The following is a 24,883-nucleotide window of genomic DNA, read 5'->3' as shown; positions in this document are numbered from 1 at the left end:
TGAAGTCACCACCTCACACCTTCACTTTACCCTTCTACAAAGACGTCTAAAACCCTAACATACATGTGAATCTATTTCAAGAGTTTGCCTGTAACTGATGAGATGCTGGGAAGGTAGGTCATTTGAGCAATACATGTATTTCCTCGCCCCTGACAACGCGAACAATAGGTGAGACCGGGTAGGATTGATGAATCTCCAAGGCCTTCAGTGGTCCATGGCTTGCAGCGCCGGAGCATCTCACTGGACCGATGCCTCATAGAGTGTTTGTCTCGCCTTGGACCAAAAAAAAATGTTACCACAAATTCACAATCCACTTCTTCTGCATGGTTGTAACCTGAGACCCCAGCAAAATGCAACGTAACAAAAATAAAGGGATTATATGGGTAACTGATCTCATATAAAGGGGTGTGACATTCATTCAGTGTCTTTTCTGCGCTACATAGAAATACAGATAACTAAATAGAAATAATTAACTCTAACGTGCATTTCTGCAAAGCAGACAGATGACACAGCTGTGTGGTGAGAGGCGTGGCCCCTGTCTGTGCAAGAAGCAACGCTGTGTGTGTTTGTTGTCTTCTCCAAACCACAAATAGGTTATTTTTGTTTATTCAAGGCCTCGCTTACAAACATTATGCAGATTATTGTGTATCTTACATGCTGCTCTACCTCTGTACTGCATTGTGTTACTATATTATAGATGGGGAAGAAAGTGTGACGTGACCGTGGCCATGCCAAATGCAAGAAACACCTACAAAGTCCAAACATATCTTTCATTTCCCACCAAGAAAAAAACACCCAACTGCAAGAAAGTATCAGATTCGTGGAGGTTTGGGGGAAAAGGGCTCTCAGCTTAGGAGGTGATGAAAAAACCCCAAAATGAAGGTTTTCTGTCAGAAAGACCAAATCCAGGCGTTCGTTGTGAGAACTCTCAGAAGCATATGAAATGAAATAAAGCATCCATGCATTCCTGTGCTTAGTACCATCATCAAGGCACACGTCTCGCAAGCTGCAGGCGTTTGATTATTATTCAGATATTTCTGTCATACAACTGAAATGTATTCATTTTAACCTTATAGCATAATCTCACCTACACTTTCCTAAGTGTACTCAGATACCCCTGCAGTGGACTTACACAGCGATGAAGACTCGTCGGACTCACTTCTGGATTTAGTCACGAGCGCGAACGTCCATTTCACGTGGTATGAAGATTACATGACCATATTTTTAAATTTGTAATTAGAATTCTTTCAGTACATTACCTCCACAAGTCCTTGCAGGATTCTGACAAAGATGACACATCCGAAGTGCACCTTGGCTGCAGAGGGGATCAGCATATTGAGCGTGGCGGTGAGTAATATCGCAGCCCCGAACACCCTGCAATGAAAGCCAGATCTGTGTTATTACTGCATTACCATGAGCAGTCACCGGAACTCATTGAAAAACATTTGATTATCTTGACTGTGTCTGGGACTGTACATCTATGGATAACAAGGACATCTCATAGACACTGAAATTAGTTTTAAAAAGTAGAATCCCGGCAAGATCAGAAAACATTAGACACGTTTAAGCAAAAGGTACCAATAGCTTTGTTTGTGTGTGTCTGTGCGTTGCTTGTGCAGATCAGCCTGTTTTTCTGTGTGTCTGTCGGCTACACTCTCTAATTGTCTCCCTTCCTCCATCACTCTTTGCATGGCCTCTATCCATCTCTTTATCCCTGTAGGGATTAGGGTAGACATATTTTATAAGGAAAATTGTTCAAAGAAGAGGGGTAGTAGTGTTCCTAGAAGGGAAAAAAACGCACATCAATATAGAAATGAGTGTAAGGGAAAAGTTATTGGCGCGTAGCAATCAAATAGAGAACTATTATGTATCTAGCGGGGTGCTTGGCTAGCAGAAAGCACCCACCACCCAAGAGTGGTTATTAGGCAGATATAAGGACAATCTGCCAATTGTAGATTTTGCTGTATATTTTATAAGGACTCTTCCCATCATCATAGTAGAATAGCCGTCTCCAACAATTTAAAACTGGGCTCCGTTTGAAAAATATATTTTGGTCCATTCAAAACTAAGGGGTGCCCCCATTAGGGGGCTAAACTCCTTAGTGGCGCTGCCATGACGATGTCCAGTGATGTATGTGCCTAGCTCAGCCAGCGAAACAGTGAAAATAAACTGCCTGGCAGTAAATGTAATGTTAATGTTACGTTACTTATGTTACGTTATGTTATGTTCTATAATGTCTTGTTTAGCTGTGTTATGTTGTGTTATGTTGAAAAAGCATTAGAGCTATAAACAATAATTAAGCAAAAAAGTGGGAGAAATCATTAAAAAGGAGAACATAACTTGCACATCCTTAGTATTCAGAGCAGAACAGAGACAGAACACTACCGACCAAACATCAGTGAGCAGGTGGCATTAGACTGTGGCAAGGTATCCGGATATATAAGACTATAGCACACATGTTATTGAAGTATTATCCTATCACTGCTCCAGATTTTCCTGTGACTACTTCTAAAATGTTTCTCGGTCAGGGCCGGATTGGACGTAGCAGGCACCAGACGTTTCCCCGGTGGTTTGGAAGGGTAGGAGCTGGTTTTAGACCGGTGGGGGCTGTTTTTTGTTACTGGGGGCCGGTTTTGCAGCAGCAGTGTTCACGCCAGCGCCCATCCCTGCCCCACACACCCCCTGGGCTAGACGGGCATAATTGCCAGGGCTGGGTTGCGATCCCTGATCTCGGTATCGACATTTCTTGCAATATGCAAGAAGTATTAAAGCTTTTCTCTCTAAAACTATTGCACTGACAAAACTTTGTCCTCAGCTGCCCTCATCTCTCATCCATAGATGGAATATTACTAAATCGGAGTGCCCCCGAAGTTTCTCTATTTGTACCATGCTATGCCACTCCGCATTCCCAATTCTTGTTTGAGGCGGTTGTACTCTCCAATTAGTAGCTTGCTGTGGGGTATCAGAGAGCCACACAAGTCATTAAACGGCCAAAAAAATCAAAAGAGGAGGGTAGAGGGGCCCTCCTTGATGTCCAACCGTAATTGCAGGCTGCCTTTGCGGAACGTATTCACTGCTTGGTATCACAAAAGTGTGAAAATGAAGTACTCCACATTAAATATCAGGTTTGGGACAGAAGCATGAGCTTGCTTTTCCAGATTTGATCATCATCATTTCAAGAGGGTCCCATGTGAGGTGGTGTGGGACGCCTGGTCCATTTGAATGGATTGAGGCAAAAAATACCACTTTGGCAAATTCACCCTTATACATTCCTTTACAAAAATCACTTCTTTCTGCTTATTTTCCATTATTTCATTTATCGGTTATCGCATAATCTGGGTTTAAAAGCTGTCAGAGAATGCCACTAATCTAAAACAACCAGCTCCTTCTCTAATTTACAAGGTGAATTTAAACTCCCTACTAAAAGTTGTTTCACATCTCTCCACATACGTCATTTCTTAATTCGCCATTAAATTAGTATAGCCGGGCGGGCATAAATTATTGGATTTAATCTTTAAGGCAGAAGACCGGATTCGCATTCAGAGATTATACAGCTGCTTTAATGAGTTCAGGGAAAGCGATGAGGAGACACTGGCTGCAGAATTGTCTCCCAGAGTTGGGCAAGTCATAGATTGCTCAAGGATCACCCTTGGCCTTTACTATATCCTCCACATATGTAATATTCGCTGGGTTGAAGTTATAATAATATAACACTATTGGAATGCTCCATTATGTACCAGAGCATCTGGAGAAATGGGTGTGGGAGGATTCGGGCAGTGTTTGCTGTCCCAGATACGGCCTGTTGGCTGCAAACAGTGCCCGTATGCTTGTGATATGCCCCAGAATTCAAGCTTAATGCGGTGAAATTTGCTGTTGATTGTCTGACAAATTTGGAGTTAAGGTGAAAATAGATAGCTTGAATATTACGCTTTCCATCACTCTAAGCATATCTTGCAGAAACATGTTGGCTGTTCTTTTCTCCATTAAAATCGCCAGGGTTTGTATTGCACACGAAGAGAGAAGAGAAGTGAGTCTTCACCGACTGTTGACTCCCGGCTTGTTACAAGCACCACTACTTCAAGTTGAAATCTGCTGCCCTGAACATTGAAGGGGACAGGGGATATCTAAGGCTTTCTCCTACTTGAGGATCAATATTTCAGTGTGAATAATGTATTTATCTATGTCCTCTATGGAGGCAATGGTATTTCTAGGGAGAATTCTTTGTTTCCTCTTTTTCCTTCATATTAGATTGTCTCCCTCTTTGGCTGTTGTGTTGTGTGCATTTGTATAGCACACAACTCCCCGAGGAGGGTATCCTGGCGCTGAAGCAGGAGCTGTATGGGCTGAGCCAGGGTTGGGGCTAGGGGAAGAGCCAGGACTTCAGTTTCTTCCAGAATTCAAGAACTGAGGAGGAGGCTCTGATGTGCAGGGCAGGTCATTCCAGGATTTAGTATCCACCTAGGAGAAGGCCGCTGGATCTGGTTCTGCGTATGGGAGGAGGGTGCAAATAGGAGTACGGCTGAGCAGAGAACTCTGTTAGGTTTGTTGAAATGCAGCGCAGGAGGGAGCTGTGAAATGTTGACAACATACCGGGCACCTACATCATTAAGCTGCAGTGAAAATGATTGCGTCAGATACACACAAGGCAGTGACATCTTAAGGATTTCTGGGGTACTGTGCAAGAGGTATATGGAGGGCGCTTGTTCAGAACAACTTTGAATTTATTACCCATAATTCCAAACCACTTAATGCCAAATAATATTGGCATATCAGTTAAACTTCCAGAAACTGGGCATGCAAAAACAGGCAATGCATCTAACAAAAACAGGCACCTGATATTTAAATAATAAAGACAAAACTTGATCAAACATTGATGAGTTCATTTCTTTTTGTGCTTGGATCTCAATTTTGTCAGTCTTGAAACATGTTGAACACCATTTTGTTTGCGTAATTCTGTATCCAATAAGCATGCTTCCCACATTGTAGGAATGCACCACATAAGTATGACTGGGAAGATGGTTAGTGGACTATTGTGCAATATTAACGCACAACAGATGCACCTAGTACATGAATTTGTAGCTTAAATTGTCAGACATTCGTAGACACAAATAAATCCCAAAGACATGCATAATCATAAATAAATCAGCATTTACAGTTGCCATTCTCATAGCAACAGTGAAAATCAAAACGCTCCTCTGAGAATTTTCGCATTCCCATTGGTGACATTTCCTAATTTTCTTCTTAATTCCTTAACCCTGTTTTGTCCCACCTCTTCTTTCTGTGTGCAAAATTATATGGCTTGCCTGCTCTGTTCAGTAAGAGAAATAGAAGGGATCTGGAGATAAGAGAATGACAGATTGGTGAAGAGTACAGTAAGACAGGTGACATAATGGGAGAGGAGAGATGAGGTAGAGCAAGATAGTGATGTAGGAGAGAAAAAGTTGTGGTAGGGAAAGGTGAGGTAGGTGGTAAGCAAGCTATAAGGATTTGGGAGGAGATAGGCAGAGAAAGACAGGAAGAGAGGTACGATTTTATATTGAGGCGCATAGTGAAAAACAGGGGGAACTAAATGTAGAGAAAGGGAGAGGTGTGTGGTAGAAAGAAGGGTGAGATAGTAAGAGAGGTTAGCTAGAAAGAGAATTGTTTTAGACGAAGAGAGTGGCATTGGTAATCAGCTGGAAAGGTGAGGTAGTGTAAGATGTGTAGCAATTTATACGGTAGAGACAGGGCAGGCAGAACAGTAGTGAAGCAGAGAGAAAGGTAGAGAGGAGGTGAATGGAAGAAGATGTATGAGGTGTAGACAGAACAGATAGGAAGTAAAGAGGAAGCAGCGACATTAGGAAGAAGATGAGAGGCAGATAAAGAGTTAGAAAGAGGTTAGTTACAGAAAAGTGGAGAGTAAGAAAGAGGTGGAAAGTTAGAGGAACATAATAAGAAAGACCGGTTCAGGGAGAGAGGTGAGGTGGAGAGAGTAGAATGAAATGGAGCAGGAGGTACAAAGATTGAGACAGAGCAGTAGAGAGATGCGGTAGTAAAAGAGAAAATTAAGTGAATCAGTGTTCTGTGAATTATTTGTGCTTTACTGGCCCAGGTGTGAAAACAGTTTTCTCCCACTCTAAGGGGCATATCAGCAACAACCGGCGATAATTATCGCTAAGCGCTCTTAGCTCTAGGATAATTATCGCCGGCTAACGTGGATTTTTATCGCTGAGATAGCGTGCTATTAGCGACGCTTATCTCAAAAGCGATAAAAATCCTAGCGCTAACTGCCTAACGTGAGATTATCGCTGGAAATCCAGCGATAATCTCACAAAAGGTGGCGTTAGCTTGTTGATAGGGCCTCACAAACTTAGCCATGATATCCACCTTCCATAAGATATCATGGCTAAGTCAGTCCTGAAGCAGGCGTAAGGAAAGTAGCGATAACAGGGGTTATCGCTACTTTTCTTGCCGCTATGCTTCATAGCGTGGGGCTTGATGATAGGAGAAATGTCGCTTAGCGACATTTCTCCTGTCATGTCAGGTCAGGAACGCCCACTTTGCATCTCATTAGAGATGCAAAGCTGGGCGTTAAAAATACGTGACCAAGCAACAAACAGAGAAAACTCTACCCTTGCAATTTAGTGATGTACAGTGTATCATACATAAGGTAAAACGGAGAATGACACCCAGGTCAGATTGAAGTATTATGGCATACAAATACTTGAGAACACCCAACTGAATAATTCAACTCTTTTATTTATTTCATTTGTTAGTGTCACTTTTTATAGTACATAAATAGAATTTGTTAATTTTTTATACAAAAATGGTCACAGTGAACAAAAACTATAAGGTGCATTGTAACAAAATATAAATGAATAAAGGTGTTGAACACACACAGTTAATATCAGAATTTTATACAAAAAGGAATATACCACAGGGAGTAATACAAACAACAGGTTCCCAGACGGGGGAGAAAGGTAAAGGAATATTCTTTGATCAGAACTGCATACACTCAAATTCAAACAGCTCACATTCATACAAAATTACAAAATTCATCCAACAACAGACCAAAAGACTCTTGTGGGCCCAACTCAAAGCAGTTACATCAGTGATCCCACGATATTCCGATGGTTTTTCTGGATAAATGTCGAAACACTTATCTAGGATACATAATCAGTGAGGATGGAGAGGGCCCAGCTAAACAACGCCGACGCGCGTTTCGGTGAGACAACTCCAGCTCTGGAGTACCACCTTCTTCAGGGCATAAGAAAAACAAAACCCACACAGAGTGGGATCTGTTGAAAAATAAGGATAAACATAGACATAAAGGTATAATGAACCTGGACAAAAAGATGAATCAGGGATATATACAAAGACACAAAAATGTATGCCATATAGCGACCAAAGAGTGATGAGCTTCAACATGGGTGTCAGATCCTTGAGGATAAATACATAAACTAATTTATTTAATACTATTTCAATTAGAGAGTGATAAACAGGCACCAGAGCGGTAGTTGAAAGAATGGAGAACAGTTAAATCAATGGATGGAAGAGAAAAGAAAGAAAAGATAAAGGAAGAAAAAAACACTAAAAAAAGACGAATCCAGAGGCATCTATCTAAGTTCTATATAAACAAACTATACAGACTGATGGATAGAAATAAATTGGCGCAGGAATATAAATACACATAGGGGCTTACCTGCGTAGGATTGGAAAAAGGAGCTAAATGTTCTAGGAGTGGCTCAATCAGGCAGAAATAGGCATATAGGCTGTAGGTCCTTAATTAACTGTCGATGAAATAGAGTTGATTCTACATCAAGGCAAGTCTACAAAGAATGAAAAAGGGAACAAAGCAATTCACTGGAGAGTGATTTGTACGATTCGTAATTGGACACAGGACTGATACATACAAGGAGTTTCTAATTTAAAACCAAAAAAGGTTAGCCTGATGGACGAAAGAGCGGCTCACCTGAACCCAGATGGCTGTTCCGCGAGCCCGCTTAAAGGTGCAAACAATGACAAGGTTCAAACGGCGTTTTCAAGGAAGCAGGGTCATACCGGTCCACGGGCCCGTTTCGAAGGGCAAACAGTAGCGAGATGCAAGTGGCGTTTTCAAAATACCAAGACCATAAGTATCTTTTAACTGAAAAATTCAAACAGAGGAAAAGCGGAAAACAGAAATAAGACAAAGCCAAAAAAGGATCCCAAACTAATTCGCAAAAGGAGCAGTCAAGCTATAAGAGTGGAACTAACCCAGAGGGCCGCACTCGAAGAAAAACTCCTGTCAGTATATTTACACAGAAAATACCTTGATAGTAAAGTCCAGAGTCGGAGCTCGATCCGCCGTACACCAAAAGATGCGACCCCCAAAAAAAGGATGGTTGCGAGGGAGAGTCCATCGCCGAAGTCGCATTTAAATTCTCCAGGTGAGCCCCACCCACATCGTTAGCGAATCAAGGAAGAAGGCGTTACAGGTAACACGAATAACGCAAAAAAGGTAGCGAGGGAGACTCTATCACAGAAGCCAAATTCGAGTTCTCCCGATAGGCCCCTCCCACATCTTTAGCTAATCAAGGTGGAAGACGTAACAGATAGGACCCGTGAGCAAAGAGAAAATATACCAATAATAAAGCAAATAAGCAGACTGATAACGAAGAAGAGTAAGGAGAAATCAATAAGAATAGACAGGCCTACGTGGTTTAACTCGATCGTCATGTACCAAAGGATCCAAAAAACAAAATTAAAAAATATATGGCTAATCTGAAAATAAAACGGAAAAATCTAAGGGAAAAACAATAACAAGGGACCAGAATCGCAGACCAAAAAATAGAGGGGTTAGAGACATAAAATAAAGAACTACTGGATAGAAAAGACAACGTCAAAGTAAAACAAATAATCGAGGTCAAAGAAATCAAAGGAGAAGGTATGAAAAGGGAATATGATAAGAGAAAAGGCAGAAAAATAATAAATATAAAATTATAAACTGAGAAAGTCATATACAAAATATGAAGTCAAAAATCATGAAAATTCTTATAGAATAGCATTTTCCCATGGAAGGGATTCGTTGAGGCCTCTGTTCTTAGAATCAAGGACAAAAATTCAGAAAACTTCGCGTTTTCTACGCAGGTTGTCCGAGTTGGTGCCTTTTTGGACATGCATTTTTTCCAAAATAGTCCATCTTAGATCTTCCTCCTTATGATCCTTCTCTGCCCAATGGCCCACCAGAGGAGCCGCATGCTTGAGCCGTCTGATGTTAGATTTATGCTCACCAATCCGAATTCTAACCTCTCTCGAGGTTTCGCCGACATAGGTGAGCGGACAGGGACATTGGATCGCATAGATACAATTAGATGTCCTGCAGTTGGTCATCTCTTTAAGGACCGCAGTGAAGCCATTCACGCAGAATGAAATACCAATTATGGCATTGGCACAGGCATGGCATGTGCCACATTTATGGTTGCCCCTCACCGGTGATGTTCCTTCAATCGACTTTTGCAGCCATGTTTTCTGGTCAGAGATCTTCGCTTTAACCAGTAAATTTCTGAGGTTCTTGTTTCTGCGGAAGGCAAAAACTGGTTTGGGCAGGGCCAATGATTGTTCGCCCAGATTCAGAAGGTGCCACTCAGAGATTACAATCTGTCTGATCTTATTATTGAAGGGAGAATGTCTGGTGACACAGACAAGTTTATCCTCCGATTTCTGACATTTGCTCTGAAACATGGAGTCTCGATTGTAGAAGAATACGTGCACTAATGCAAGGTTTCACGCGCTAGCATGACCTTGCTAATTAGGCGTTAAAATTATCGCCGAAAACGGCCGCAAAAGCGGCGATAATTATCTATCGCCGCCTTGTAAATATGCCCCTAAATAGTTTGGTGGGTAAAGCACTGACCATTTACATAGTGCTCCAAATCCACCAAAATTCTAATGACCCCTTTTGTCATTCTTAAACCACTGATGACTCTATCCTGGATATACAATTAACCAGTTGCAACATTCATAAACATTGGCTACATTGCAGTTTGTGTTAGTGAAGGACATGCCCCTCTCTCAATAAGCAGCTAGGATGTCGTCTTAAAGAGATAAAGTGGTGATTTCAAAGCTGTAATCGTGCAATAAATCATCTAAATACGGGTACCAAGGAGGCTGAAGGGCCACATTCAGAGGCGCAAGCCATGAGGAGACAACACGTTCGAGTCCAGCATATGACTTCACAATTGCCCCATGTTTTCTCAACCAATGGGATGACTTTTGGAAGAACTGCATAAAGGTTATTGAACAGGAAAAATTATGTCTAAAAGCGATTCAAAATATGGAGTAAAGTACTAAGTGAAAATAATACACTTATAAGCCATTGGGTTTTTGCCATTTCACATGCATTTCCTTAGGATACATGTATAAATTGTTATGGCTTAAGTTGCTCATGAAGCTCATTAGCGCCGCCTGTAAAAGCCACAAATCAGGGAATCACATATGGACAAGTGAAGGTAAAAAAGAAAAGGGAACTTTTTTCATGAAGTTATATAGTTAAAAAAATTCAAATTCCTGGTTAAAGTCAGGATAAACCAGTGGTACTTCAAAACCTAAAGACTCATCAACAATAATTTGGAACGTTCTTCTGTTATTGGTGTATGTCACTATTTTAATTGCCTAACCTTTGCCATGTCCATGGACATTTTCCTGGATACCCTAATTTATTATGCACATACTTTAATTACACTACGTTTGTGACTCAGGCATAGAAATCAAAAATAATTAGGAGAGCAATTTTCTTTATATTTTTAGATCATCACATTTCTATGCAATATTATCCAAGGATGTGGGCATTCTCAGGTAGTTATTGATTTGTGTGGAATAAGAGGGTCTGAGGTACTGCTGAGGATTCTTCATGACCTCTGTCAATAACTATCTGTGATTGCCTTCCTCCTTGTGATAATCTTGCTATTGCAATTCAGACCCATACATTTGTGGTGCCACTCACAAAACAATTTATGATATAATGTGTTTTTCATGGATCTATTTAGGCGGAAGGTCAAAAGTAGGTTTTTGGGTTGATAAGACTCGGACATTCTTTTCCCACTGAAAGGCATTGTTGCACTCCATTCTTCTCAGTCTGTTTTCTCTCCATGCTTTGTCACTGTTAGACCTTCAGCCTTACGGTGGTCTTCCCCCAGACATTTTGCGTTTTCCCTACGCTTTTTGATGAATTTTGTTTTTTGTTAGACTTTGGACTCTGTGCATATTACCATAGATAACCAGTGCTAAAGTGCTTGAGCTGTCTCCTTCAAACATTGTAAATTGACTTACACCGATTGGCATATTTAATTTACTTATAAGTTCTTATATAAATTCAACTGCAAACTACACCAGGTCATGTGACCTAAGGCAAGCTGCACACAACAAATAGTTTAGGTCAGGAAAATGCCAGCTTTCAAAAAGTATCATTTTCAAAATTATAACTTAAAATCCGACTTTACCATTAAAGAGGATTCCAGTCTATCAGACACTAAACATGAAGTGCTCATCTGTTCCTCATCAAAGGTTAGCACTTATAAAATGTTTTAAGGCAACTCAATGTTATCCTATGGGAGAGGTAGGCCTCAAGGTAGTGGAAAACGTATTTAAGGGGTTTTCACTACCAGCACACTACCATGGTGTTGCCATAGTCCAGCCTATTGCTGATGAATGCTTGCATGACGGACCATCTGGTGTTCTGAGGCATCCTTTTGGGAAAAAATTTGCACCGTGGAAGCAGAACGTGTACACTGCGTTGACTTGAGCCATCATGTTGAGCTTGCTATCTATGATGTTTCTTAAATTTCTTGCATGATCTGTGGTTGTTGGTTCTAGGTCCTATGGCCACCACGTGAAGTCCCATTGGGTGGTCTTGTTGCTGAAGACCTGTACTTCAGTCTTTTGTGGGTTGCATTGTAGGAAGTTGGTTTGCATCCAGTCTGCTACCATGGTCATGTCGTTGGTGAAGTTTGTTCTGGTAGTAGTTGTTTCGTACATCAGGGAGAGGATGAGTTGGGTGTAGAAGACAGTCATGTCATGCGACCGGATGATGTTGGTGAGTGGTGCCATGAATATGTTGAATTAGATGGGGCCGAGGGATTATACCTGTGGGACACAGCATATCAATTTCTTGGTCTCGGATGTGGAGGGTGGCAGCCTGACCCTTTGGGTTCTTCATGTGGGAAAGGAACACACCCATTTGAGAGCGTATCCTTGTATGTCAATCTTGTGGAGTCTTCTGATGAGGGTGTTATGGGAGACAGTGTTGAATGCCAAAGAGAGATCAAGCAGGATGAGGGTCGCTATTTCTCCTCAGTCTAGGATGATTCAGTGATTCTTTTTGAATCCTTATTGAGTGTTGTCTTGAAGATGGTATGGTATGAGGTGGGTTATGAGTTGCTTGTTGATGGCCCGGAGATGCCAGGTGCATTGCTACTCAGTAGGTCCCATATTTTGGTTGTGTGTTTGCTGAGTGATCGTGTGTTGAGAAGCATACATGTAAGTGGGTGTTGATGTGCAGGTTTGCTGTGGCAAGTGGTGTAGGGTGGAGGTGAAGGTGTTGTTGGGGCTTGTGCTGCATGTGTGCTGGGAGGGGGTGTTGTTAGTATTTGCACAGGGTGTGGGGTTGTGGCTGCTTGAGAACCAGCAGTGGCTAATGGTGAAAGCTTCTACCATGGTGTGGAGTACGGCACTAGTTGGGGGAACAGCGTCCACGGTCTAGCAACCTAAGGAGTACAGTGGAGTATCGCTGGGGGGTGATCAGACCAGGGTTCCTGACAGCGAACATGGTCCAGGCGCAGACGGATTCAATCAGGCTCGTCTTTGATGTGTCAAACGCAAGCCAGCGGCTCACCCGCTGTGCCTATCCGCTGCCCCTCTGTTTTGCAGTGCTCATTAAGTAGTTCCTGGGAGGGTGGAGGAGTGAAGGATGCCATGAAGTTCATTCCAGTGCTCTAAAGATAACTGTACTATGTAACTAGGACCCTCTGAAGGTAAGTGCACCGTGAAAGGTTTACAGCATATTGTTTTTAATTATTTGAAAATAATCTAACATATTCCAATTTGAAAGTATTTCAGTATATTTAACAGTACTAATTAAAAGTAAATCAAATATGTAAAAAAAATAAGGAACAGTCAAGCAAAGAATATAGCATTAATCAAGGAAAGATCTCAATATTTGCATAGTTCTCATGGAAGCAGGGAGAAATTTACACTATAAAGATCTCCTGTCAACATCCTTGATCTTTCTGATGTAGGATACACCATATTTTGCCAAGGAGGGGTTGAGAGTATGGTGGCATTTAAGGTACCTGTCTGATGTTTTGTGTTGAACTAGGTTTGTTAGTGCTATGGCCTGGAACCTCGCAGATATTTACATGCTGGGATTCTTTGATAGCACTTGCAGGACCTGTGTAAATGGCTTATTCTTTAATGGCAAATCACAGGCAATATAAAATGCCAATATTCAAGTGAAGCCTAATTTTTCTTTCAAAGGGAGAAAGCGTACACCAATAACATATGGTTGTGGCTGTCAATCACTCAATGAACTTTAGTTTGATCGCTTAGGATCATAAACGTATAACACAAAACACATCACATGCACAAAAAGGAAGCAACGCTTATAAATTACGCAGAATATACATGAATTTACAGCAATTAATCTTTTTTCTTTAAAATATTTCCCATCAGATAACATAGCAGCATATGAAAAGATAAAATTCCTCTATAAAAATGTAAAATTTCATTTTGTTAAAAAACTTAAAATAACATATGTGATAAAACAACTATTCCACAAGCGATTACAAAGAATCTATCAACAGTGAAACATAATAGCAAAGTGTAAATAAAGCAGATTTATACATGCTTTACGTGCCTGATCCACATTGCCAGGCAAAAGACGATAATCTGACTTGTGTCGCTTCCTGGCACTTCCTTTTACCTAGGTTTGTACAGAGAGAAACAATCCACTTTGTAATTGATATTTTTAAGATGGGCAAAAAAAAATACATGGATTAGAAGGATTAAACCTGCAACAAAGTAAGGAACCAGGGAAAAATGCCTGGGGACAGTTGGGACGAACTGGGAATAGACAAGTGGAAAATACAAATAACAAACAAGGGTTCAATGACCTTGTGGAAACTACTCCACGAGGTAAGGCCAGTAAGTCCTCCTCACTTGGGAACATTAGGAGATCATCTCCTAGTCCGGCAATAAGACCGTCCCACAACATGGAAGCCATAGAATTAGGGTTAACAACAAGGTGGAAGCAGCCACCGTAGAAAGTGCATATGTGAACCAGCCAAGGTTAGCTACCTTTGGAAAGGAACAGGTCCCCAAGAGAAATGACCTCGCCTTAACTGGGAAAGAGATCAGCCAGACTAGTAGGCCACCACTAATAATTACAATACATGACATCGAAAATAGCAATAAGCCCAATGGTGTCAACCGGAGAATAAAAACATCTGCAGTGGAGGGAACAGATCAAGAAGTCAGCACTATAAGTTCCACAGGGCAGTACGGACAACAATCCCAACAAATACTATTAACACCAGAGTACGAGTCTCTGGGGTGGTACGACACCTTAAACAGGGGCAACATACTCAAATTGATATCATGTATCCCAGGGCTAAAACATTTACAGTCGGATCATTTACTCTCTGTGGAATTCTGCCAGGCAGGACACTGTAACTCTAATGAGCAAACACTCACAACCTGGCAAACGGAGAAAGTCGCCTAACTAATCATGTCCTTTACACAACAATTTGACACATGGGGCATTAAACTTTCAAAACCGGCCAAACCACGCCACCCAGGCCCATTAAGGGAAAAATCCAGAGAGAAGCGAAATGTAGGGCATAGCATGGCAAAAAAGGAACAGGTTTATTCAGTCTTACAGAATGCAAGGGGGAACAGTTCACCAACAACAAGCTGCAATGTGGGCCAGCCCGAGGAAAAAGCAATCTTGGAACCAGCTACGGACCACTGGAGTTGGATTGCAGGTACGCTGAACAAAATGAAACCTAACTGACCTCTACAGAAACACACAACAAACAATAGCCAAGACACTCTACACCTCATCTCATGGAACATAGCCAGAGCCAACAAATGGCTAGAAGATGGCCGGCCCTTCCAAAGCTGGGAGTCATGTGACATTATCGCCCTACAGGAGACTTGGGCATTAGAGGAGTTGCAGCTCATCGGAATTAAACACATTTTAGCACTCTGGCAGAGAAAAATAAGAGGCATGGTCGCCCAAAGGGAGGGTTAGCAGTCTACGTTTCGACTGAAATTGATCTCAAATAAGAGCAAATAGCTCCTTATGAACCAAACGTGCAACTAATAAAACTCTCTCCACCACATAAAGAGGCACCTATATTACTAATCAACACCTCCATACATCCATCGGAAAAAGAGAAGAAAGTCCCACATTCATTTGTTAACATCTATAATCAATGACATACGTGCCGTGGAAATGGGGCCCCAGGTCCGAATGGTATCCCCCCAATAATCTTCAAATCAGCCCCCGACTTCTGGAGCAGAAGACTAAAAAACCTATTTGAGGAGGTGGAGAAAGAAAAACAAATTCCTTTAAGTTGGCAAGGCGCAGTAATTATACCAATCTTCAAAGGAGGCAACAGAATATCCGCGTCCAACTATAGGTTAATAGCACTTCTGGACGTGGACGCAAAGTATTACACCTCGCTACAACTGGAAGAACTGACGATCTGGTCTGACACTTTAAAACTGAGACCACTCAATCAAACAGGGTTCAGAAAAGGGTGTGGGACAATCACAAATATCCTGTCACTCTTGATGTTCGTCGACAAATATATTCAGAGGAAACAACAGCTTCACCTCTGTTTTGTCGACTTAAAGGCGGTGTTTGACAGCCTCGACCGTCACATCTTATGGGGAAAACTGCGTAAGGGGAATATCCCGGAAAAATACTCAGAGGAATACTGCTTCTATAGTCTAACACATGGATGAGAGTAAAGCTAGGAGACGGCTCAAGGCTATCAAGAAAGGTTATAACCACCAAAGGGCTGAAACAAGGATGTGTTCTGGCCCTGCATCTTTTTAACCTCTTTATGGCAGACCCGGCACCAAAACTTAACATGATCATATTTCATCTACCCAAATTAGGCTCCTTATCATTATCACACTCATCATATGTGGACGACGTTGTTCTGATGAGCCTAACTAAGATTGGCCTACAAAGATCACTTGTAGGAATGCTGGCATACATAGCCGACAACAGGCTAGAGATAAACACCTCAAAAAGCAAAACACTGTTGATCAGTAAACATTGGACGGCCAATCAGCAATTCCACCTAGAGGGCAAAAAACCAGAAGCCGTATCTAATTACAAGTACCTGGGTTTTTACATCGACAACAGGAACAATCACCAGGATCAAAAAGCATACATGACCCAGAGGCCAAATGCCTTATCGTTCGCTTTCAGGTCACTAGCAAAAAAACTGAAGGGGCCATCATTTAAACCCCTATTAGCAGTAATAAAAGCCAAAATGCTACCAACACTATCATATGGCAGCACTGCACTACACGGGAAAGACGCCGACCTGCTAAACAAATCTCAAGTTTTAATTTATAAAAGAGTTTTTCAAATCCATCAGGCCGCATCTCCAGTGCAGGTAAGGCTAGAATTTGGAGTAACTAATGAAACGCTGTGGAGAATTTATGCAACCATTAAACAATGGTATAGCCTGCAGCAAAATGCAGCAGATTCAGAACTAAACAAAGCGTTGTGGGAGAAATTAGAGAAAGATGAAAAGTCCCCATACAACCGTTACCTAAAAAAAAGCATTATCAGAAACTGGTACATGTGAGTTCTGGGAAATCAATTTGTCCTATTCATCCTTCAAGCAAGCTATAAATAAATCAGCAACATTTTACTCTTTGCTAGTGGACAAAAATATCCTCTGTAAGAGAAAACACGCCTGGATGGTAATTACCAATTATGAGACACTTACCCCAGCTTACCCCAGCACCGTACTTAAACATCACATTTTCGGCCTATCGGAAGTTACAACTAACGGCCCTGCGCCTAGGCAAACTGCCGTCCATCACAGATCAGTCAACATGGGCACACCAAGGGCCGAAAGAATGCAGACTATGCAGGAGTAGCAAAGAGGACTTCGTTCACCTAGTCTGCATTTGTCCTAAACTATCACAAGCATGAACCCCCTTCTTAAAACATGCTATGAACACCAGAGGTATAAAGACATTCAGATCCGCTAATATAGCCGGCTTGGGCCCAACAGATACCCCACTGAACTGTCAACTAATAAAGTTCCTCTCTGTACACACGAATATATTAAAAACAAATAATTATAAATTAAGATGATCCCTGAGCATTGTACCTTAACATCAAATAAGACTGACTGGTCCTGACCCAGAATTTGCATTTTTAAAATAATTGAAGATTTGGGCAAGAACGTCTGTAGAAACATTCTCCCTTGTGCAGTTGATTAGGTATTAATTAATGCTTTGGTCTAATCAGCTGTTAACCACGAACATTTGAAAACCCTTTGTACATTACTAAGAGATTGATTAACTGATTGATGATATCTTATACAGAGTTGAGAGCTGATAATTGTCAAACAAAAGATGTTTTAAGACGGTTTTATGATTTATATAATAATAACTTTTTACTACAGTTCACTAATTTATTAGAAAATGTATTTTTATGGTTTTAATTAACGTAAAAAATAAAAATATTATAAGAGTTTCTGGATCCATATGACAACCCGTACAAAGGTCATCAACCGTGGCAGTTTCTTTTTGCTACAGCTTAGTAAACTCTTTTATAGGTAAGGATCCATACCTTATTTGAAGATATAGCTTCCTTGCTAGTGGGGGGACAATTTTATCAATAGGATTCTCATACAGAGCCCTGGGTTTAAAAATGACGTAGGCAACATATAACAATCTGCATTGTAGAATGTTGCTTGTTGTGACATTTTACTAAAAAATGGCTCTGAATCTAGCCTTTAAGATAGAACTCAGGGTCTCAGGTGGGACCCAATATGTATTAAGGCTCAACCTCTGAAGTAATGCCCTTATTTTACAAAGCCATGGGATCTTACATACACATTGTGGGGTCATAAGATCTTTATGTCCCAACCGATATGATTGTGGTGCTGTAGTGGACCAGAGCCGATACCACAAAAAAAAAGAAGTCTATATTCAATCTTGTGAGCAATTTTCTTTTGTGCCAAATCTGGGTAGAGAGGGGTCAGTGGAGTACTCGCAGAAAGATTTATTAAAGATCTTAAAAACTTGTGTTCCACTATAGACAGACTCTTAATTTTTTAAGTACCCCATAGTTCCACACCATACATAACTCATCGTAGTGCCTTGGCACGATAGATCTCCAGAGCAGGGGCCACCCTTCTGGGTATAGTTTTTCTGTGAATTTTTCCTAAATTGGCAGTGTGTTAAACCAGGGACAACTGTATGTTACCCAGCATATGTTTTATGTAGGTTTTATGCCTAGATAGTCTAATTCCTCCACCGCATCTAAGGGGGTATCCGTTTCTTACATAATGTTGTCTTCTTTCAGAAAAATATCATACATTTGGTCTTGGAACTATTAAGCTCCAAACCCCAATCAGCACAAATCAGGTGGAAGGCATTCAAAAGCTGTTGAAGTCCCTGTGGTGATTTTGAAATCAACAAGGTATCATCTGCAAAAGGAGGGCAGGGGCTCTCCTCCCTCCTATTGTGGGTGCATCATACCCATCTTTGTTCAGGTACTCAACTACGCCATTAATATATAAGGTACACAGCTTTGGTGCCAAGACACACCCTTGTCCTACTCCCCAATCAATATGAATGGGAAGAGTCAGAGCCCCTTTCTCCCCCATCTCACCTGGGCAAGAGTATCAGTGTAAAAGGCCGGAACACCCATTTCCTCAAGCAACCGCCATAGCTTATCTCATGGGCCCATATCAAAAGCTGATAGGAGATCAATAAAGGCAAAAAAAAGTTTGCCCTTGCTGATGATCACCTCCTTCCAGTAAATACAAACAAAATAAAAATCCTGGTCTATAGTGCTCACATTAGATCAAAAACCCGCCTGCCAGTCTGATAACACACTCTCTTCTCTGATCCAGTCTTATAAATGCCCCAATACCTGCGTACAAAAGATTTTCTGAATAGAATCATTCAGGCTAATGGGCCTATATTTGCATGGTTTGGCCCGATCAACCTTCCTTAAGATTGTAACAATTTCAGCTAGTTTCCGTGAGGAAGGGCAATTCATACCAGCTAAGATGGTGTTGGAAAGCAAATTTATGTACGGCTCCCAGATTTCCGGATTCTCTTTATACAGGTCATTGGGTATCCTATCTGGTCAAAGGGCATGTCCTGAAGTGCAAGAGTTAATACAATTTATTGTTTCATTTAGTGAGAACTTCATGCAACTGGTAATGAATGGAGCTCTACTGCCTGACAACCTATCATGATCCTTTTGACGTTGTGGCTTTCGTTAATGTCAAATAGAATCCCATGCACCTTAGGGTTCTCTTGTTGACCTGGGCCTCCTGCAGGGTCAGCCCCAAACTGTTTGTCTTCACTCTCCTGTTTTCCGAACCCGTTTTCTTTTGGTTTTTTATGACTTCTTGCACTATACCACTGCTAATCAGCACCAAAGTGCTTGCACGCTTTCCTTCAAACATAGTAACATTGGCTGACACCAAATTGGCATATTTAATTTACCTGTAAGTCCCTAGTAAAGTGGCACTACATGTACACAGGGTCTGTAAATTAAATGCTACTAGTGGTTCTGCAGCACTCATTGCACCACCCACTTAAAGAGTAATTTAAACATGTTTCAAGCCTGCCATTGCAGCCTGTGTGTGCAATTTTAAACTGTCATTTTGACCAGGCAAAATAAACCTTTTGCCACACCTAAACTTTCCTTTTGAACACATATATGTCACCACTAAGGTAGGCCTTAAACAGCAATAATGCAGGGTGCAGAGTATTTAAAAAGTTGGACATGTACTGTCAGGTTTTACATGTTCTGGTAGTAAATAGCTTTTAAATTCATTTTTCACTACTGCAAGGTCTGCCTCTCTCATCTGATGAATTGCAATGAAAAATTCTATTTCATGGTAAAGTCAGATTTTGAGTTACAATTTTAAAATGCTACATTTAAGTTGCCATTTTCCTGCCCTAACTATTTGGTGCCGGCTACCACTTCCTGGGTCACATGACTGGGTGTAGTTGGCAGTTGAAGTGTGTTTATCCCTGCCAGACACCTGCACAATAGAGGGAATAGGTATGCCTGGATGAGCCATCAACTGGCAGGATGGGAGGGGGAGCTCTGCCTTCACACAAAGGACTTGTCATCACTGCATTGTTCATGTAGCCAGCTTGGAGCCATGGCAGGGGACACAGGAAACTTCAGGAACGGCAAAAGGAATTCTCTAGAAACATCTCCAACATCAAATAAGTTACCAGGTTTGAAAATAGGATCCTCATACCCACTCTTCCCTACATAGCTGTACACATCTGGACCAGTGGAAGACTCAAATGAAGGACTGCTGTGCTGCTTTGCTGCAAGAAGGACTGCCACTCTCCTGTCCTGCTGTGCTGCACTGATGCCTTCCTGCCTGAGAGAGAAGGACTCGACCTGCATATTGAACCCAGGAACACCAGAGTGATGCCAAGGGCTAGTTGGCTGGCCTCCTGATCAGAGCCTCAGGGACAGAACAGTCTCTAACAGCCTTGAACCCAGCACTGGACTCTGCCAGTTGTGAACCCTGCCCTCCCACATGGTGCCACCTCAGTCCTGGACCCTTGGAAGTGGGCCTGCAGGTTCTTTTGAACCACTGTGTAACACATCCCCAATGCAGAACTTCACATGATAGCCCCACTGCTCATTGGAACCGTTGCTGCATGACTCATCATCTCGAAAGGACCTCACATCCCCTACCAGCTTCTCAGAATGCAAGGACCTCACATTGCCACTACAGCTTCTCAAAACTGCTGTTGCATAACACATCTCCATGCAAGGACCTCATATCGCAGCTCCCCAAAACTCCCACTTCTATCCATGCAAGATCCTGGTATCTCCTGTGCATTGCTCCACAACCAGGATATAAGGTACTCTTGCTCAGTAGGCCTAACTTGATCCCTGTATGCAGCCCATGCTCCATCACAATCAGCCTGAACTTGTGATATCGTCCCAGTCTGGTAGTACTAGATACCCACAGTTGGCTTTCTGTGCATGTAGGCACTGTTTTTACTTGAAACATTGAAATTGCATATCTCTGGTTGTATTGATTGGATTTTTGTTGTTTTAGTCTCAAATAATGTTTTCTATGTACTCTATTTTTTTTAATTGGTGTGAGATTTTTCTTGTGCTATGCTTCCACTTTATTACAGTAAGTGCTGCATAAATACTTTACGCGTTGTTATGCCTGACTGCTTTCATGCCAACCTACCAGTTGATTAAGAGTAGGTTAATTTGAGGTTTGCTTGTATTTCACACTGACAGAGATTGTGGTTGCTGCATGAGTAAGGTTTCACTCCCCTCAACCAGTAATCCAGTTTTCAATATATGGGGATTCACAGTTCTCATTCAGACCAAATAAAGCATTCCATAGCTCATAGACAGGAAGCACAGCTATATAGTTTTGCTCTGTGCATATAACCCCTCCTCTCATTCACTGATGTCTCATTCAGTGATGGAAGATCGGTCCACCAAAGAGTGAGTACAACCAGGTACTGACCTACCTTTCTGGAAACCATCAGTCTCTCTAAGGTTTAATGAGCATGTTGCACACACTGATGGAGCAGTGGATGGACAGGTGTTTTGACAGTCAATTTAGTTAATTTGTTTCGATTTTAACTGTAATATTATTTATGTGAATATTCTGTAGCTCTATCTTTATGTAATCCTAAAATATATTTTATATAAAACACAATTTCCTTTAAATACTGTAAAAGCTTACACTACTTAAACCACATCCATAGCAGTTTATTTCTCACAACGTGGGCCCTCTTTCGAACCTCAGGTGAATTGCAGTGCAGTACGTTTGCTCCACTGTAAATCCATTACCACACCTCGCAGGTGTAAACTGGGGCCCAATTACCAAATGTTTTGTAAGGTTGTTTTCTAAGTCCAAAGTTTCAAAGTTAAGGTATCAATGATAGCTTGAGGAAAGGTGCTTACATCTTCAAGACTGGCAACTAAGATTCCAGCTCACTTTGCCAAAATATATGAATATTCACTGTTATATGTGATAGCCCTTAGTGTGGTCTTCCCCCAAACATTTCTCCCCTCCTGTTTTCTGAACCAGATTTTAGTTTGCTTGTATTACTCTGTGTACTTTACGACTGCTAACCAGTGCAAAAGTGCTTATGCTCTCTCCTTTATATATAGTGAAATTGACTTACACCCAATTGGCACATTTAGTTTACCTATGAGTCTATAGTAAAGTGGTAAAGCATGCACCCAGCGCCTGTAAATGAATACGACTAGTGTAGCTGCAGCACTTATTGTGCCACCCACTTAAGTAGCCTTCTAAATAATATCTCAGCTCTGCCACTGCAGCGTGTGTGAAGTTTTAAACCATTTGCCAGGCCTTTACATTCCATTTTAATACATATGTCACTCCTAGTGTACGTCCTCAATGGCCCATACGGCAGGGTGCATTATATTTAAAATGTTGGGCATGTACCTTTAAGTGATACATGTGATGGTAGTGAAAAACTGCTGAATTTGTTTTTCACTACTGTGAGGCCTACCTCTCCCCGTGTTTTAAAATTTTTAAAACCCACTTTAATGGAAAAGTTAGATTTTAAGTCACAATTCTTAAAATGCCATTTTTAGAAGCTTTTAATTTCCTTTTTCAAACCATTTGGTGCCTGCAGCTTGTGTCCTGGGTAACATGACTGTGATTAGCATGACAGCTGGCCTTTGTTTATGCCTCCCAAACAGTGAGACAAAGGGTGACTAGATGTTAGCAGGATGGGTCATGGTGCCAGGATGAGTGGGGCAGAGCTGTTCCCTGCCACACTTAAATTTCAAGGGAGCTGCCTCACAAAGGACACCCACAAAGAACTTCACACCAGTCTTTTAGCATCCAGACCTCTTGGAGCCTGGTCAGGGAGAAAGGAAATTCTAGAACCATCTGTGGGAATAAACCTCTAGAGGTATCTTCCACTTCACAGCTGGCACCAGGTATAAAAATAATAGACCCATTCTTCAGTTCACTCCTAGACCTGTGGAGGACCCCCGGAAGGACTCCCTGTACTTCAGTTGACTGCCCTGTTGCTTGAGGCCTGCTTTGTACTTCAGATGACTGCATTGCTGCTACCAGAGGACTGTCCTGCTACTTGAAGCCTGCTGTGTACCCTCAGAGCTCTGCCCTGCTGCTTGAGGCCTGTCTTGCTGCTTCATTATAGGACTTTCAGAGTTACTCCGATGGGGTAGTTGGCTGTCCTCCTGTTCTGAACTTTATGGCAATAAACAGCTCCAACAAACTTGAACCTGCACCAGAACCCTACCTGAAGTGAGTTCTGCCTGTTCTCCAAGTGGGTCCCACCCAACCCTGTACCTGCAGGAGTGGTGCTAAAGGTGCCCAAACAGCCAGGAACCAAACCATGGAACTTTTCCATCAAAAAGTGCTCTGAGAACTGACCGGAGACCAGGACAGACCTGCTTGCTGATCTGCCCAAGGTGCATAGCTGATTGGCCTGACTCACTCCTGTTATTATCTTCTCCGCAGCAGCAAATTGTGTTCAGCTGCTCCTCTTCAAAAGGGTATTTGGCCCCCTGGAGCCCTCGTTGGCTACAGCCGGCAGCCTTGTCCTGCTGTAGATTTTTGCTTGCTAAAAATGCAGGAATCTTCACCACGACTTCGCCCAGCGGCTTCCTGTTGCCGATGTCTCTTCCTTAGATTCCGCCGGCCGCCTTGCCCCTGATATTTACCTCCTCAGAAAAGTTTCTTCCAAAATTCTTGTAAGTCTGAAGGTAAGCAGTGACTGGGTCTAATCCACCTTTTGCATCCGAATCATGCTGCATCATGGACAGTCATAACTTTCGTCTTTTTCCCGGTCTCACTTGCCTAGATGTCCGGGGTTGGTGCTTTGATCGCTTCGCTTAGGCGCTAGTTTTTACTAAAAACGTAAACATTTCCCAACTACAATTATACTAATTGCATTTTTGTCGTTCTAGTGTCAAATTATTTACCAAACTTTTCCCTATTTTTCTAAATTGGTATGGGGTTTTCCAGTGTTGTGTTTTCACTTTATTACTGTCTGAGTGCTGCATGAATACTTAACACCATTCCTCCAAGTTAAGCCTGACTGCTTGTGTGCCAAGCTACAAAAGGATGAATTACAGGGTAATTTAGTGACTTTCTCACAACCCTGAATTCAGCTTTAGCAGAAATGTTCAGTTCCTTCTTGTCCTCTGAACATTTTCCAATACTTCTGCACCCTCGGTTTAATAAAGGGAAGTTCTACAGAGGCCTTCTCTGGCAGGAACCAACCCTCTTTAGCCTGGTAGATAGCAAACGATTGGTGCAATTAGTCCTGGTGGAAAATGCTGGAAAATAGAAAGATGAAGAACCTGGAAATTACCTTTCCCAATACTATGGTGGGCATGCAGGAGCTCCTAATGCAGCAGATAAGAGAAACCTTTTCTTCTTCAGACTCTAGCAAAGATTTAGATGTGTGTTTGGAAATAGGTATAGACATTTGTATATCATAAACATTGCTTGTATGATTCATGGTCAGAAAAAAGCCTGTAATCAAAATCCATATGCATGTGCATTTAAGGCAGATGTGACAAAATGTATTTATGCTTTTGACCATCAATTTCTGAAGAAAAGGCTTTAAAACAAATTTA

At 41.7% G+C, this 24,883-nt stretch overlaps 1 protein-coding gene across 1 annotated transcript in view; it reads right to left on the bottom strand.

The window, feature by feature from the left end:
* SLC17A6 (solute carrier family 17 member 6) overlaps positions 1-24,883 on the bottom strand; it is a 294,138-nt gene that overhangs the window by 158,803 nt on the left and 110,452 nt on the right. The window contains exon 4 of the mRNA XM_085643618.1: positions 1,260-1,374. Coding sequence (XP_085499744.1) covers positions 1,260-1,374 — 115 coding nt within the window. The remainder of the gene's footprint in view (positions 1-1,259; positions 1,375-24,883) is intronic.

Source organism: Triturus cristatus, chromosome 3_1, assembly GCF_964204655.1.
Source record: "Triturus cristatus chromosome 3_1, aTriCri1.1, whole genome shotgun sequence".
NCBI classification, from domain to species: Eukaryota; Metazoa; Chordata; class Amphibia; order Caudata; family Salamandridae; genus Triturus; species Triturus cristatus.
This window is presented reverse-complemented; position numbering and strand designations above follow the sequence as displayed.